General features: G+C 29.9%; 1 protein-coding gene across 2 annotated transcripts in view; it reads left to right on the forward strand.

The window, feature by feature from the left end:
- LOC107440433 (microsomal triglyceride transfer protein large subunit) overlaps positions 1-17,847 on the forward strand; it is a 63,422-nt gene that overhangs the window by 5,052 nt on the left and 40,523 nt on the right. Inside the window, exon 2 of one of the 2 annotated variants that reach the window (XM_043050617.3) lies at positions 15,986-16,012. The exons of the other annotated variant lie outside the window; for it this stretch is intronic. Within the exon in view, the coding sequence (XP_042906551.1) occupies positions 15,986-16,012 (27 nt within the window). The remainder of the gene's footprint in view (positions 1-15,985; positions 16,013-17,847) is intronic. 2 annotated transcript variants of the gene reach the window in all.

Genomic DNA, 17,847 nt, shown 5'->3' on the forward strand with positions numbered 1-17,847 from the left:
AAAGTAAATGAGCAGTAGCTAAGATTTTTTTCAAGACTGCTGAAAAATGCTTAAATTTAAAAATATTTCATTTGTGAATTACGAAATTATTCCCGAAGTTTTTCCACCCATATATACATTTTCTTTAAATTAAATATGTATTGATAGCTAAAAACGGATGTATCTAACTTTTGCTACCACTTTAAAAAATTGTCCAGATCGTGGGAATCCTGTATTTGCATTGTTTTGTCAGTCTAATTCCTCTAACGTATCATCCTCATCAAAATTTATCTGGGCGTCTGAGGCCGTTTCCTATCCGTCTTGAGGTTTTAACATTTAGGTTGTACTTTCAGATAGCTAGAACGCAAATAGGAGTAAAAAGAAATGAAATATGAATTCTGGATAAAGATTCGCCAAATGTCTCAAGAAATTTGTTTAATTTATGAATATGATTGGTTTGTCTTATTTACTTGTCAACCACCAAAGATTCAATTCTCAAATATATATCATAAATTTCTCTAATTTACTTTAAAAAAAGACTCTTTTCCTATCCACCAATACAACTTTCCTATGTATGTCCCTTTGGGATATTTCATGATGAATGGGATAAGGGCCATTTAGGCCTCAGATGCCCAGTTCTAAAACAACGTACGAACGAACTTTAAAAAAAAGAACATGGGCTCATGCACATAACTTGTTAACCTTTTAAATAGTCTTCACAGACTACTTTTAAAAAGCCATAGGGAGGCTTTCTGATGTTGGATTAACTCGCTCTGATTATACCCACACCATAGTAAATTATTATAAAGTGGTAGTCGAAATTATATTTATAAAACCAATAATTAAATAGAGAAACATAAACTTTGCTTCCGTTTTAAATATAAAAATAAATTCTTCCGGAAAAACCGGAAGAGTTGTCAATTAAGTATTTCTCATTTATGGTGCTAAAGACCATTATTCAATTTAGTAGATAATTCGTGAATCGGTGTAAACAGATAGTTTCAGCTTGCTTATAATTCAGTTCTAAAGATAAAGAATATCGAGCAGCCGAAACTGATTACAATCGAACGAATTTTATCCGCCGTCTTATGATTTTTCACTATGCAGAAAATAACTAATGATCAGAATGATCAGCTATAAAAAATTTCCTTAGGAATTATTATATTATTAGTTTTGTTACCAAAAAAAAGTAGTCATTAGTAGTTTAATTTCTTTAAAATTCAAATAAATAGAAGTGATTGAGATTATTCTGAAAGTTTTTTTTTTATACACGAAATGATCTATTTATTCATACTCATATGTGTTGGTTATCTTAGCATCAGCCCCGCTAGGGGCTCCAACTAATTCATCTGAGTGGAAATAAATAATAAATCGCCAAACCCAACTGAGAGGTGAAAGTTGGGGTTCAGTATCTTTTACTGAGAGAAAATTAAAATGAAGTAGTGAGATTGAACAAACAAGTTTGAGAGAGAGAGAAGAGGTTTTGTGGCAGACTGCCTCGCCTCCCTTCGAGGTATTACCCCCGAGCTTCACAGGTGCACAGTAGCCACATAGCCCCAGAAATGATCTATTTGAAATAAGTTGAACTGAGATATGCTTTCGGAAAATATTACATACTGGTAGCAAAAACAAATATCACTTCAACCTATGTTACAAAACAAATAAACTAACCGTGATAACCACTACTTATCAATACTTGAAAAAACATGTATTGACTCGCGAAGGAACTTAAATTAAAACTAATAAATAGTGGTAGTTACAGATAATTCATTCAAAATATATATATATATTTATATAGTAAGAGGAAATCTATCTTGGTGTTTTTTTACTTCAGTCTATATAGCACCAAGTATGGCCCTATCCTTTTTTGGATAAAAAAGAAATGCTTTCACTTCCACCGATGTATCTTTTCTGAGAATTATCAGCCCTGGAGTAAACCTGAAACAGTTACATTTGGAAGTATTACTTCTAGTTGGAGTGATAATGGCTTAATATTTGGCTTTCACGCCAAATTGGTATTCGAATAGAAAATGATTATTAAGATACAAAATATGGAAATAATTAATTTTTTGAAAGGCGGAAACTTTGTTTTTGAAAAGTGTTAAATCATAGATATCTTTAAGGTGATGAAAAAAAACAGGTAAAGTCAATGACTCGGCAATCAAGAATAAAACGTAAAGTGTTTGTTTGATAGAGTGCGAAATCAGCATTTTTTCCAAAGAGATCGTATCAGATATTAGGTCAATATGATACTTATTTAAAAAACCAGCTTAATTTATCTGAAATTTTTATTATAATCATTGCAGTTAACCGCTTTATTTTTTTTGTATTAGCTACCACATCGACTGCTAAATTCAAAATGTTATCACTTTAAACTTATGTACATTTCTAGATGTATGGGATAGGGGCCGCTGCGCGGCCCAGGTGTCCAATTTTTTATAAATAAAGTAAAGTAAAGCTTTATTTTTTGTTTAATTGGTTTGACTTATATTGATTTTTGCCACCACAATTTATAAACAAATTAAGCATACATAAAAAAAGTCGCAGATTACATTTACAAGCAAAATTTCATTTTTTAAGATATCCTTAAGATTTGAACAGAATTTTGCTCACAGAAATATTAAATGTTTTCCCCCATTAAGGGAGTACAATTATTATCAAAAATGGAATTTTTATTTTATTTTAATTTTTTATTATCGTGGTTTTTGAGGGCTAGTGGTAGAATGTACTCGAAAATATTGGGAAAGGTTAGTTTGTTTTTAACATAATAATTTGATTGAAACAGCAAAATGCTACTATAAGTTGATAAAATTATTTAGAAAATTGAATGAGTGACTTCTAAAAAAGCAAAAAGTGGTAGAAATTTGATTCATTTTTGTTTAGTTACTATCTTTTTAATTAGTCGATCTTAACTACAACTATGACTTACTTTTAAAATTATTCATATTTAAACCAAAATCATTGTTTGTATTCTGCCTGCTTACTGCCTACTTATATAATTCACGACTTTCCTCAGATATGCCAGGCTAAACCTTTTAAAAAACTAGCAAAATCTATCTAATATTTGCAAATTTAGTTTGTAGTTATTTACCGTTTGGTTCGACGTACAAGACATGTAAAATTAGCGTGTCATTTAACGTGTTAATGAATTCTTTAAAAAAAATCCCATTTAATCTTTTTTTCGTAAAAAATAAAGTTTCAGCTACCATAATATTATTCAAAATAAGTTTTAAATTTTCATTTTAACAAGCAACTCATATTTTTTTTCAAAATTCCTTAGAAGATAGGATGATAAGCTTTTTTCAACTTTTCGTGGATGATATTTCTTTTTTGACTACAAAATTGTCATCTACCCAAATAGGCTCTACATCCTTGATATCGAAACATTAGTATAAACTAAATCATAGATAACAATTTATTTTATTGATCAACAATATCTACTTTCAACTGTCATCCGTTAGTTAGTCACTGTAACCCTCCACGTATTAATAGACTATCCGTATATCAAAAATCTACGTAATTCAGAATAATAATCGCTATCTTTCTTTCCTTAACATCGATAACTAATCAAAGAATCAAACTGATTTACACAAATTCAGAAAATTAAGCATTATTTAAATAAAATTATTTCAAATGATAAGCATTTTATTATTAACTAGGGGGCTCCGCCCCCTGCTCGCTACCGCTCGCCAACCCCCGAGAATTGCTACACAATTCTTTTTTGTTTGCTTCGCAAACAAATTTTAATACATTTATATAAGGATATAAATGCGCTGCAGAGCAAAAGTACGATTGTACGATTCTCCCAAATACTGATTTTCATCTATTTCTCGAAGACGATTAGCTGCCATACTTCGATTTTCTCTTTGGCGGGCATTAGTAAGCTCTCGATTATTTTGTCGATTTATTCTTCGACGCTCTTGTTCATTTTGACGAAACGTGGGATCCAGTCTCCGCTGTCTGCAATATTCTCGATCGCGATCTGTCCTGTCAGACATTATACTGAAATTCCAAATGATTGAAATGAGTTGAATAAATAAATGTGATTTAAAATTTAACCATTTTAAGGTAAGCAAGCCTCAGTAAGCTTTATCATAGCAAGCAACAAAAATGTAAACATTAAAAGATATCAATCACTGGATAGGTATAAGAATGATAAGATAAGATGAGATGTAATCAGCAAAAATCCACTCAAAGTAAATCAACAAAAAGCTTTGACGCGAATGCGTCCTCTTTTCTGATTGGCTTAAAACTGCATCCTCGCTTGGATTGGCTACTTCTTTCTTACTGTCACGTGATACCTTAGATTTCATTGGCTGGTGCGACACCATCATTGGATTTTTATATATAGTTAGATAACAACTAAAACGTTATAAAATATTTAAATTACAATAATATTAATACTGTTCTCACATGTGATTTTGAAAATCTATTTACGAGTATACCACACAATAATTTAACACGTTCACACCGGGGTGACCCACCGGTGGGTCACACTCGATTGTCTCATCTTGGCAGGGCACCGGAGTAAAAACTGGTAACAAATAAATTTCATTTTTTAGTTTTTTTCCGGGAATAATAAAAATCCATAACTACCAATTATTTTTAACGGATGCAATTTTTATATTGAATTGCTTCTTCCCCGTGATAAATTTCCTTACGGTGAATTGTTATGGTTGAGAATAGATTAACTCATCCCGAATATTATCTAATATTGAAATAGTTCTTCTACCAGTATTTTGTCTTCTCCCGTACCAGTATTTTCACTTTTCCCGGCATGAACGAGTTAAGGAATATCTGTTTAGAAATTTTTGATAATTATTTGAGTAATGTGAACATTAATAAGGAAGATTGGATCAGGGCTAAAGAGAATAGAAGGGCTGGTTCACTCCTTTGAAGAAACTCTCGCCGCGCCAATCCTCCGATTTTCTCTAGTGACGTCACTTTGGCACAAAGCTCGCACTTTTACTTCAAGATCGGAGTGTTCGGCCTTGCTAGCTCTAACTAATATTGGAGCATTTTTTTGTGGCATATTCTAAGCCATTTGTCATTTTCTATAATGACTCTTTCCTCAGTTTTTGCAGTGAATTTAAATAATTTAAAATTATTATCGAAATACCAGTTTGCGTGATTGCAACTTGCAAAAATTCTGATAAAAAAACAAAAGGAAAAACGTGTTCCCTAAAGTAAATAAACAATTATGTAGAGAATGGATTCCGAAATGACACAGTTAATATAAAACAGCAATACGTTTATTCTATCGTTAAGAACTTTTATAAAAATTCATTATCTAAATAGAAACCGCCTCGTTACTTTAAAAAAAAAGGCAGGTGAAAAAAATTAAAAAATAGATTAAGTCAAAGAAAATTAAAATGTAAATAAAAAGTATAAATAAAATATATAGTATATAATTGAAATTCTCCTAATTTCATAACATATTTTTAATGTAGTTATTCTAAATATTTATAATTTCTTTAAAAATTATATTCTCTTAAATTTAAATATCTATAAATTATATCATCGTAAATTTAAATATCTATAAACAATTGTAAAATTTCTAATGTCATTATGAACCTAAATTATTATTTTGTTTCAGTAATTAGCGTTTAAGGTAGATGTTTCCTAATGATTAAGTATAAACAAATTGCTTTTAACGGCATATTTAAAAATTAGGGATTCTAAATTTAACTCAACTTATTGTTATAACAGAATATGTAGATAAAAAAGTGCCAATATATGCTTTAATTTTTCTTAATAATTAATGTTAAAACAGAACTTTTAATAAAACTAAAATAAAGTATTTATAGTGTCATTTTCGCCAACTAGTAAAATATTTTTATAAGTTTAAAATGGTATTTTTTTAATATAATGGCCAAGAAAGTTTTTTTGAACTATGCTTATGAACGGAAATAAAGTGTTAATTACGTAAAGTTTGAAAGCCAATAACCAGAAAATGTCTAACTTATTTTTACAAAGAGAAAGATGCAAAGTTATCATAATGTCTTTGCTTGCGATCTCTGAGATCTGTGGACACAGTGACGTCATGAGGAGGGAAATCGTAGCTTCAGCTCTAAGAGCGGAGTGAACTAGCCCTTCTATTCTCTTTAGCCCTGAGATTGGATAAATGTATGTAATATAAACATTTTTGAAAATTATCTTTTTAATGGTATTTGTTTTTGCAGATAAATTCAAGGTATCTCCACGGGAAATTGTTATTCAAGTGCATTTGCTAATATTTCCTTACATTTTTATGAACAAAAATTTTTACAGCATAATTTATAAATTAAGTTTATTGATGATTTAATTATTTCTGATTCTAATGATTTTGATTTAATTAAAGACATTTATTCTAAAGAACTAAATTTAATACAGACTAATTCAGGTGAAAATGGCGCTTATTATTTAGATCTTGATATTAAACTTAATAACCAAAAAATTTCCAGCAGATTATGTGATAAAAGAAGAGATTTTAAGTTCAATCTTATTAGTTTAACACATTTTAATTCCAACCTATACTTTAAGATTTTTAAAAATATTTTGATTGGATAAATTATTAGGTTTAAATTTATGTAATAATAAAACAGATTTTCTTTCAGCTATCGTGAATTTCAAGATTACATTAGAGAATAATAATTTTCCTTTTAATTACTGTAATTATGATATTTTAATTCAAAATATTTTCTGATGTGTTTGTCATAAATATAGACGTTCAAATAATTCGGCCGATATTGAAGCCCGCATAAATAGGCCTATGCCGTGAAATTTAGGATTTTCTGTTCCTGAATCATATAGATGGCTGCACACTTTTAGAAATTTTACTCATTGAATGTTTTTTGCTTTATTTTTTAAGATTTTCAAAAGGGGTCAGCACTTGATTTATTTCTAAATTTTTCTTAATGATTTGGCAATTTATATTTTATTTTGATTTAGTTATTCTAACTATATCTTTGCTTATTTTTCTTACATGTGGGCGTTTTATTATTAAGTCTTACTCTGTGTACTTTTAAATTGTGTTTGTCATTAATTTTTCATTGCTTTTACATTTAAATTTTTCAAATTGCTTTTTCTTATTTGTTTATCCATAACGGGACCTCGGGGCACTGTCAGTTTTTGGTATTACCATTGACAACAGAATGGCTCCTGTGTGTTGACAGGCATTATGTCCCCTGATAAAAGAACTGTCTTGCTAACGCAGATATCTTATTAACATTTTTCGTATTTCTGACTTTCTAAAATCGATAACTGATTAATAATTATTAACTAGTTGGCATATTTTTCTCCTTTTGGCGTAAATAATACTTAATTATTTCAGTCGATGATTATTTTACACGTATTTGGATAGATATAATTAAATCTTGTACTCAGAAACTTCATTTTTGCAGCATTTATCTTTCAAGAGGTAGGTCAATATTCTTGCTTCATTGCAATAAGGTTGCACAAGAAGCATCCTTTTGCAGTAGTACACTTTACGTTTTATTCCTAAGCTTTATACATTAATTCACCGTTTCTGGACAACTATATCTGTAGTTGACTAGAAAAAAAGTCAATAAACCCTCCATTTTGAATGAGAAAAATTAAGAGAAGTTGAAAAATAACAACTGCGTTCCACAACTAAAGGTCCAAAAATGGCAATAGAGTATAGGAAAAAATAAATTTCCAATTTGAATCAGAAAGCTGTCATTTTAACAAGCATTGAAAAATCTAAAGTTTGTCTTTCAATATTCATAAGAATATGTGGTTAGTTATTATTTAAGTATAAATTTTATTTAATTTTAGAGTGGTCACCACTATGTTGTGTTGGTGGCACCTCAGAGGTGGCAACGGAGTGCGAAGAGTTTGAAAAAAATGGAAACAGCTTAAATTGCTTGATTAACCATCACGTCCTACATCAGAAAACCTCCACACGGTTTCTTATAAGTAGTCTGCGCAGATAATTTAAAAAGTGAACCACTTGTGCGCATGAACCCAAATTCTGTTTTAAAAGTACTTGAGAGAAATTTATCATATATATTTCAGAATTGAATCTGTAGTGGTTGACAAGTAAATAAAACAAACCAATTATATTCATAAATTAAACAAATTTATTTATAGACATATATTTTCTACCACTTTCTAATTTTAAATAGATTTCATATTAAATGGTGTTTTTACTAATTGGTTTACCATCACAGTGGTCTGATCGAACTACCTACAAAAAACCGTGTGGAGGCTTTCAGTTATAGGTGTCATGATAATTCTGTACATTATAAGTTGGTGTTGGCAACAGTACCATTATTGATTGATTGTTGTCTTTGTAATAAGTTGTTGTTGCAATGGCTGTGTAGCTAAAGAGTTGTTATGCTTAAAAGATGAACTATATTAATCCAGAAATAATCTCATTGTAAATACTATAAATAAAATGAATATGAAAGAACTATTTGTGTTCCATTAGAATTGTATTAACAACATTTGACATGGTGTCAGAAAGGAAATTGATGAAATCAGATTTCCATCGAGTCTAATCCACGTTTTTTCGATTTGCCATGGATGCGTTCCGACCACCTGCTCCATTGAAGTTCTCCAGTGGAAATGTTAAAGAGAAATGGAGAAAATGGAAACAAGAGCTGGAAAATTATCTGCTTGCCACAGAAAAAGATGAACGCGCAGATAAAATAAAAATCGCAATCCTGCTGAATTTACTGGGAAGTGAAGGACTTGAAATATTCAACACTTTCAAATTTGAGTCTCCTGAAAGCAAAGAAAGGTATCCAGATGTCCTAAAGAAGTTTGAGGATTATTGTTCACCACGGCAGAATGTCGTTTATGAACGTTATAAATTTTTTTCGTGCGTCCAGCAGGAGGGACAAACAATAGAATGCTACGTGACTCAACTTAAAACTTTAGCTTCAACCTGTGAATTTGCCGATCAAGAAAATGGACTAATTCGTGACCGCATCGTCCTAGGAATTAGGGACAGTGGTTTGAAAGAACGCCTGCTTCGAGAATCTGGTCTGGGACTAGAAAAAGCGATTGAAATCGTTCGTGCAGCTGAGAGTAGTAGAGAACAACTCCGAAACATGAAAGACGAAAGCACAGTGTCTGTTAATAGTGTAAAGAAACATCGCAAGCATAATCAGTTGAAACAGTCTGGACAAGAGTATGATTGCAAGAAGTGCGGAAGAAAACACAAACCTCGCGAGTGTCCAGCCTATGGAAAAATTTGTGCCAAGTGTAAAACGAAGAATCATTTTGCAGCTAGGTGCCACCAGAATTCAAAGTATGTGCATGAAATGAAGGTTCCTGAAAACGAATTAAGTGTATTCGTTGATTCTGTGATTACAGTACCTCCAGAAAAGAATCTAAGTGTACAAATATGTTCAAAAGACCCTGTTGTTCATGTAAAACACATTAGTGAACTTAATGAACTGAAAATTTATGCTAATTCTGTGGGTAAAAACACAGAAAAGGTAAGTGAGACATGGTTGAAAAGTATAACATTGTATGTAAACAATAAGTATTTTAATGTTGATTTTAAACTTGATACGGGTGCAGAAGTTAATATTTTACCTATGTATGTTTTAAATAGTGTTAATGTTAGACCAAAACTTAGTGAAACTAATTTATCATTAACAGCATATGGTAATTTTAAATTGAAGCCAGAAGGTACTATTGTTATTAATTGCTCAACTGACAAACTTAAAAATGTTCCTTTACAATTCTGCATTGTTGATGTTAAGTCTAAACCAATATTAGGATTAAATGCATGCTCTAGGTTAAAATTAATTGAAAGAATTGATTCTGTAAAATGTATAAGCATAAATAAAAATGAGCTGATCAATCGTTACAAAGATATATTTACTGGTACAGGTGAATTTCCTGATGAACCTTATCACATAACATTAAAAGAAAATGCAATACCAGTAATTCACCCTCCAAGGCGTGTTCCTCAGGCATTGCAGCCTATACTAAGAGACACACTTGAAAAGTTAGAAAAAGAAGGGATTGTGTCAAAAGTAAACAAACCAACAGATTGGGTTCAAAGTCTTGTAATAGTTGAAAAACCTAATGGGAGTTTAAGATTGTGCTTAGATCCAAGGGATTTAAATAAGGTTATAAAGAGGGAGCATTATCAAATTCCTTCTGCTGATGATATAATCAGTAGATTAGAAGGTAAAAAGATATTTTCTGTTGTAGATTTGAAAGACGGATTCTGGCATGTTCCACTTGACGAAGCTAGTTCTGAAATTTGTACGTTCAATACACCATTTGGGAGGTATAAATTCAATAAAATGCCTTTTGGAATATCCTCTGCCCCTGAAATATTTCAGAAAAGAAATCAAAAGTTGTTTGGAGATATCGAAGGTGTCGAGGTTTATTTTGATGACATAATTGTCGCGGGATCTGATGAGGCCACACATGACATAATTATGGCTAAAGTTCTAGAAAGAGCTAGGTCTCTAAATATAAAATTCAATCCTGATAAATTGCAGTATAGAGTACCCGAGGTAAAGTATGTAGGCCAAATAATTTCTGAATTGGGTGTAAAAGCTGATCCTAGTCATATTAAGGCAATTACTAACATGCCAACACCTAAATCAAAAACTGAAGTTCGACGGTTGTTAGGCATGATAAATTTTCTATCAAAATTTATACCGAATGTTTCTAAAGTAACTGCCCCATTGAGAGAAGTCATTCATGAAAATGTAGAATTTATTTGGGGAGGAACTCAAGAAGAATCATTTAATAACATTAAGGAATTGTTGACTAAGGCTCCGGTTTTAAAGGTTTTTAGTGCAAATGAAAAAATAGTGATACAGTGTGATAGTTCAAAAGATGGCCTGGGTTCATGTTTAATCCAAAATGGTCAACCTGTGTCATTTGTCTCCCGCAGCTTAACAACTAGTGAAAAGAACTATGCACAAATTGAAAAAGAGTTGTTGGCAATAGTTTTTTCATTTGAGAAGTATCACAATTTTGTATATGGACATAAAGTCATTATACAAAGTGATCATAAGCCTTTATTGGCAATTGTAAAAAAACCTATGCATAAAATATCCTCTAGAATGCAAAGAATGGTATTAAAATTGTTAAAATATAATTATGAAATAAACTATGTACCAGGTAAGCAAATGTTTTTAGCTGACACACTTTCACGTGCATTTCTTGAAAATGAAACCATTAGTGATGATCCCGAAATGTTAAACATTGTTCATACTATTTCAAAATACCTACCTATGAGTGAAAAGAGAATTGCACAATTTAAAAATGAAACTGCTTTAGATTCAGAATTACAAATAGTTCAGAGATATATCAAAGAGGGCTGGCCCAACTCTTACAAAAATGTAGATAACAGTGCAAAGACATATTACAAAGTTAAAAATGATCTTCATATTAATGATGGTATATTATTTATTAATGAAAAAGTAATTGTTCCTGTAAATTTACGAAAAGATATGTTGCAATTAATTCATGAAGCTCATTTTGGGATAGAAAAGTGTAAGAAAAGAGCTAGGGATATAATGTATTGGCCTGGGATAAATTCTGATATAGAGAAATTAGTAGCACAGTGTGAAATTTGTGAAAAATTTAAAAGAGCTAATAGTAAAGAGCCCTTAATGCCCCACACAGTTCCAAATAGACCTTTTGAAAAAGTAGGAGTAGACATAATGGATTTTGGTAATCTAAGTTATCTGATTGTAATGGACTATTATTCAAAATGGATTGAAGTTAGTGAAATTGTAAATAAATCAGCAGATGAGGTAATTATTAAACTTAAATCTATTTTTTCTAGGTTTGGTGTTCCCAATACTGTTATCTCAGATAATGTTCCATTTAATAGTTATGTTTACAAGAAATTTGCAAATGATTGGGATTTTAACTATTCATTTATTAGTCCCCACTTTTCCCCAAGTAATGGAATGGTTGAGAGAGGAGTAGGAATTGTAAAATGCATTATGAGAAAGGCAAGGGAAGATAGGAAAGATTATTTTGTAGGATTAATGGAGTATAGAAATACCCCAATTTCAGGCCTTGATCTTTCTCCTGCTCAAATGATGTTTAATCGCAGATTAAAAACTAAACTACCAATATCTAACAAGCTGTTAAATGCTAAATTGTTTAATAACATTAAAGAAAAGTTAATTGTAAGGCAAAAGATTCAAAAATCTCACTACGACAAAACTGCTCATACACTATCAGAGCTTCAGCCAAAGGAAAATGTTAGAATACTAAATTTCAAAAACAAGACTTGGGAACCAGCTGAAGTAATTTCAAAGGATAAATTCTATCCTCGTTCATATTATGTTAGAAATAGTTCTGGTAGAGTTTTCAGGCGTAACAGAAAACACATAAGACAGTCAAATACAAAGTTTAAAATTGAAATAGATCCTAATGATGATGATATAATTAGCAATTCCCAAGCTGATTTAAACAGTTCTTCAAATTCTCAAATCTCACAGAATTGTCATATATCAAATAGTAATGTGCAAAGAAAAAGTAATCGTGTTCGTAAGTCACCATCTTATTTAAATGATTATGTTGTATAATTGTATAACGTAAAAAGGGGGATGTCATGATAATTCTGTACATTATAAGTTGGTGTTGGCAACAGTACCATTATTGATTGATTGTTGTCCTTGTAATAAGTTGTTGTTGCAATGGCTGTGTAGCTAAAGAGTTGTTATGCTTAAAAGATGAACTATATTAATCCAGAAATAATCTCATTGTAAATACTGTAAATAAAATGAATATGAAAGAACTATTTGTGTTCCATTAGAATTGTATTAACAACATTTGACAATAGGAGGCGTTGGATTAACACGTTGAATGTCACACTAATTTTACACGGCTTGCCCGCCTGGCTAAACGGTAAATAACTACCAATTAAATTTGCAAATATTCAACAGATTTTTCTAGTTTTTCAAAAGGTTTACCATGACAAATCTGTAAATGGTGGTGAATTATATAAGCCTACGAATTGTTTAGAAATAGCGGCGGATAAAGATCTACTCAATAGAACTTATTAGATCAAGAAACACAATTAATAAACTACCAATTGAAAGTTTTTATTCGCTGTCCGGAGCAAGTTGGCATTTCCGTACATATAAATAAAATTATTTTTGTGTGTTCTATATTGCATTAATTTCTTCAAACCATTTTAATAACGATAATAATATAAAAATATTAAAAATTTACTCGAATTATTGTTGAATAAGGATAATTACGCCCCACTTTTTATAAGTGTCACTACGAGATAACTGCAATGAAGTAGCTTTCCATAAATTATATATATTTCCATAAATTCTTAAAATTCCCGATTAAGAAGCTGGACATGGCGCAAAACTTCTATTTTAAATAATAAACCCAGACTTTTGATCCTATGCACCACGAGTATTTTAAATTATTTTAGATTTTTGCTTTTTAGGAGTTGATCGTCAACGTAGACACCCTACTAAAAATTAACCCTTTGCACTCCGAGTACTACTAAACACTATTTGAACAAATGTAACCTTTAAATCAATTAAAACAACAAAATGTTGTATTTTTATGCAATTTTTAAAATTCTTAAACTAATGATGTTTCTAATTGTTAACGTATAAAATTTTTTATTTTAGAGTGGTGACTGTTGATGAAGCCTCAGAGGCGACATCAGAGTACAAAGGGTTAAAATGCAATTGCTCTCATAAAGCTGATCAATTATTTTTTTAATAACACTTTTGCTTTGATGTTTATGGACGGATCTAGCAAGGCTCATTAACCAAATTTTTTGGAAGTCCGAAACTTTTCGTGATTGAAAGTGTTTAAATCTCTTTTTGCCGAATTAATTTCAAAGCAGAATTTTGTTATAGCCCCCATAAAAGTGGTAGCATATTTATCTGCTATTACTATTTTATATCACACTAAACTTAAGAAATCCACTAAAAACAAGCTGTAACTTTGCCGGTGGAAAGGTAAAACTGGTAATAAAGCAATTTCATTTTAACATGCATTAGAGATAACTGAAATATCCTTAACTATAATGAATTACCAACAGTTATAACGCGTATTTATTCGTGAGAAATTTTCCGATTAAGTATAGATACACATCTGCCATCTACTACGCGATTTGCAAAATATTTAATGGAGCGGTAGACATTTAAAAACCAAAGCTTTCAGAATTTTTCATAATTTGCCATTTTAAAAGCCTTATCACGATAGAGCTGGAACTAAGTGGCGTTGCATATGAACTTTAAAATCATTTATATGTCGTGGTGTGTAAGATCAGTTCAAATGAATGAAAAATATTACATTAAAACATAAATTAGGTACCTTTAGAATAAATTTTAACATAAAGCGTAGAAAGTTGGCAGCCGTGTAGATAATTTAATCCACAAAGTTTACTCATTGTGAAAAAGTATGTTTGAAAAAGTTTAACTGCTAGTCTTTCTCTTTTGTATCAACTGGCAAATGTTTAAAATAAATGTAACATGAGTTGGTAGTGACAATTAATGTCTTGTATATCCTCCAACTACTACAGAATTTCCGCATTTTCAAAAAAAAAATTTTATAGTAGTAAATATATGTAATACATCAATGTTTCAATAAATTTTAATTAAAATAATATTATTCATGACTAACGTATAAACATTTTAAAAACATACATTTAACACCAGATTTAGAATCAATTATGTTCTGAAGGTTTATAAGAGATTATTTGAAAGGTTTTATAAGAGATTATTTGAAATTTCGGCTGATATATTTGGCATGACACTCAAATGTTGGAGGAATATGATTTAGTACACTCTTCTTAATTTCAGAGTTGCAATGGGGGACAAAAAAACTGAAAAGGTGACAAATAAAATTCAAAATTTTTTTTGAAACAGGTAAACAGATTAGCAATTTTTTTTAAAAATGCTCTCCTTTTCAATTTATTATTTAACGCAGAATCTTTAAGAGTTAAATATGAATAATTTATTTAAATTGAAAATCATAGTGGTAGTTACGATTGGTAAATTAAAGAGATTATAAATAAAAAAATTGAGTTTTTACTGAATAGTTAACACGTTAAACTACTGAATAGTTCAGAGTTTCTACTGAATAGTTAACACGTTGAACGCCACGTTAATTTGCATGACTTGCCCATCTGGCCACGGTAAATAACTACAAACTAAATTTGCAAATATTAGACGGATTTTGCTATTTTCTTAGAAGGTTTATCATAACATATATGATGAAAGTGGTGAATTATATAAGCCTACGAATTATTTAAAAATAGTGGTGGATAAAAATCTACAAAATTGAATTTATTAAACCAAGAATCAAAATAATTACGTAAATTTTAAATAAATTTTCTGCAATACCATAAAAGACTGTAAATTTTATTGTTCTATATCATGTTATACGCTGTGAGCCAGCTGTTTTTCGCGGCCTATGTGAAAGGTCAGTGACAGCAAGAGGTGGCAGACGCAGCCTAAATGTAATTTCAGTGTCAGCCACCGGTGGTTGACGCTGCCTAAATGTAATTTCAGTGTCAGCCCCCGGTGGTTGACGCGGTGCTCAACGTGTTAATAACTAAAAATCGATGAAATAGTTTGACTACCAGTTATTTTTATCTTTTCCATCTAGCCTTCAGGCCTATTAGTGAAGAATAAAGCATTTGTGACTACCATGATTAAATATTGTTTTTTTATACCCCTAAAGCAGTATATATATATATATATATATATATATATATATATATATATATATATATATATATATATATATATATATATATATATATATATATATATATATATATATATATATATTAGTTTTTAATCGTGGTAGATATGGATAGTTAACTCTATTTATATTTTAAGGAGAGTAAGTAAGAATGAAAAGTAATTGCTAGTAAATTGCTTTTCCGGAAGTTAGCAGCCTTGCATGCATTATCCTCGGACAGAAATTCCTATTTTTTTCTTGAGCTGTGAAAAGCTTAGATCCGTCTATATTGGTGTTGGTCTTACTTACATTATAACTCTTCTAATTTTTCTCTTTCTTTGCACAGGCTTGTCGAAATCTCTTCCTGCACCAGGTATGAATTGCTAACTTTTATATACACTTTCAATAACAACTTACTGCGGTACTCTTACGTCGGGGACACCACTGAAAATACGGAGTCAAAATTCTAAGTCGTTATTTCGAATTCTAGCCAAAGTTCACACCTAAAAAAAAGTATGATCTTACCTAATCTCTTTGATTTCAAATAATTAAAGTTTAATTTTTATTCCAATTGAGATGATGATGCATTAATTTCATGTTAAATTTGTTAGTTAGTTTCATGTAATTATTAAAACACATTAAAAATAAATAACAATAATGCAAGAAACAGCTATCTAATGCAACTATATTCATTTATCGAAATACATTATAATGTATTATAAAGATTCCTTAAAATAAAGGAAGTACAATAAAAAATTACGATAGCAGTATTTTTGTGATCAGATTCACCCCTCCCCTAGCTTTATCGGTGGCTCCTCTTACGTAAAAGTACCATTATAATACATAACACAATTTTATGTATAACATTTTTATACAAAACATAGCCCTTATTATACATAACATATACATAATTGTTCCTATTAGTCCACCAAAATATTGAAATGGTAATAAACACTTAATGATATATGATTGTGCTGAAGTATTGTGTTGTTACTAAGGTAAATCACACTGCATGCAAATAACGTGTGTAGCTAAAACAGTTTTTATTCAATATACTGTCATTTTAATATATATATATTTTTAATAAATTTTTAATAAATTTTTTTTAATATTTTACGTTTAACAGAAGCAGAATTAACCGTTTAAATGTCAATAGCCTATTTTTGGAACATGTCTCTTTTTCAACATGTTTTAGATTGATAATTCTAATCTAGCATTCTTAGCACTTACGATTGGAAAAAATGAATATTCCTATCAATCAAAATCGATTCATAGAATAAAATTATATATCTTGTAATATCTATTTTGTTCTGAAATCATACAGGTGTATATTTCAACAAAATGAGTAGCAAAGTTAAGAAATTTCCATTTATTAAGCATACTTGCTACCACGTTTTTTAAAGGCACTTTTTCCTTAAATGCAAATTAAAATCCCTGTTATTAATGCTAATGAATAAGTGAATAAAATGAGGAATTAATTTATTATGAAGGCCACTTTTAGCAGGTTCCTACATTCCATAGCAAAGTTTTGCTCTAATCATTCTACATCCGAACTGTCATCTCAAATTTATTTTAGAAACTTTTTTTTAAAATTTACTTTAAAAAAAATCTAAATGTGAAAACATATGTTCTTATTTATAAATGTTTTAATTTAATTATTTAAAATTTTTGACCAATAGAGAATTATATGACATTTTTTATGTCATTTTGCATAAATATTATAACATTTGACCAGATTCCTGGAACCAACCTAATAATAAATCTAAATTTTATCGATTACTCGGAACCGGCCGAGTATCAATTAAAATTTGTATCGTGTACCAGAAACCGACAGGTTCAATACAATAAAAATATTTATTTAGAAAGTAAAAATAAATCATTTTTCAAGGCTTAAATACATTAAAGATTTAAATTTCTAAATATATGCATTTATATTTCTTAAATTCATTTTTGAATCTTTACCTTTGAACAAACAATACACGCCAAACGGTTTAGTTCCATCGTTGTTTAAAACTCCATAGTGGTATTTTCTCTTTTGGTCATAAATTGATATTTTCCTTAATAAATATTTTTTATTTATTTGTTAATTTTAAATGCCTATTGGAAATAAATTTAGTTTTAGTAAATATATTTCTAAACAGAATTATAACTTTTTTTTAAATGATTACGACTTTCACTTTTTTAAAATTCTTTTTCTATCGCATATTT

Source organism: Parasteatoda tepidariorum, chromosome 4 (genome assembly GCF_982258835.1).
Source record: "Parasteatoda tepidariorum strain Cologne lab strain chromosome 4, Ptep-v5.0, whole genome shotgun sequence".
In the NCBI taxonomy this organism is placed as follows: domain Eukaryota; kingdom Metazoa; phylum Arthropoda; class Arachnida; order Araneae; family Theridiidae; genus Parasteatoda; species Parasteatoda tepidariorum.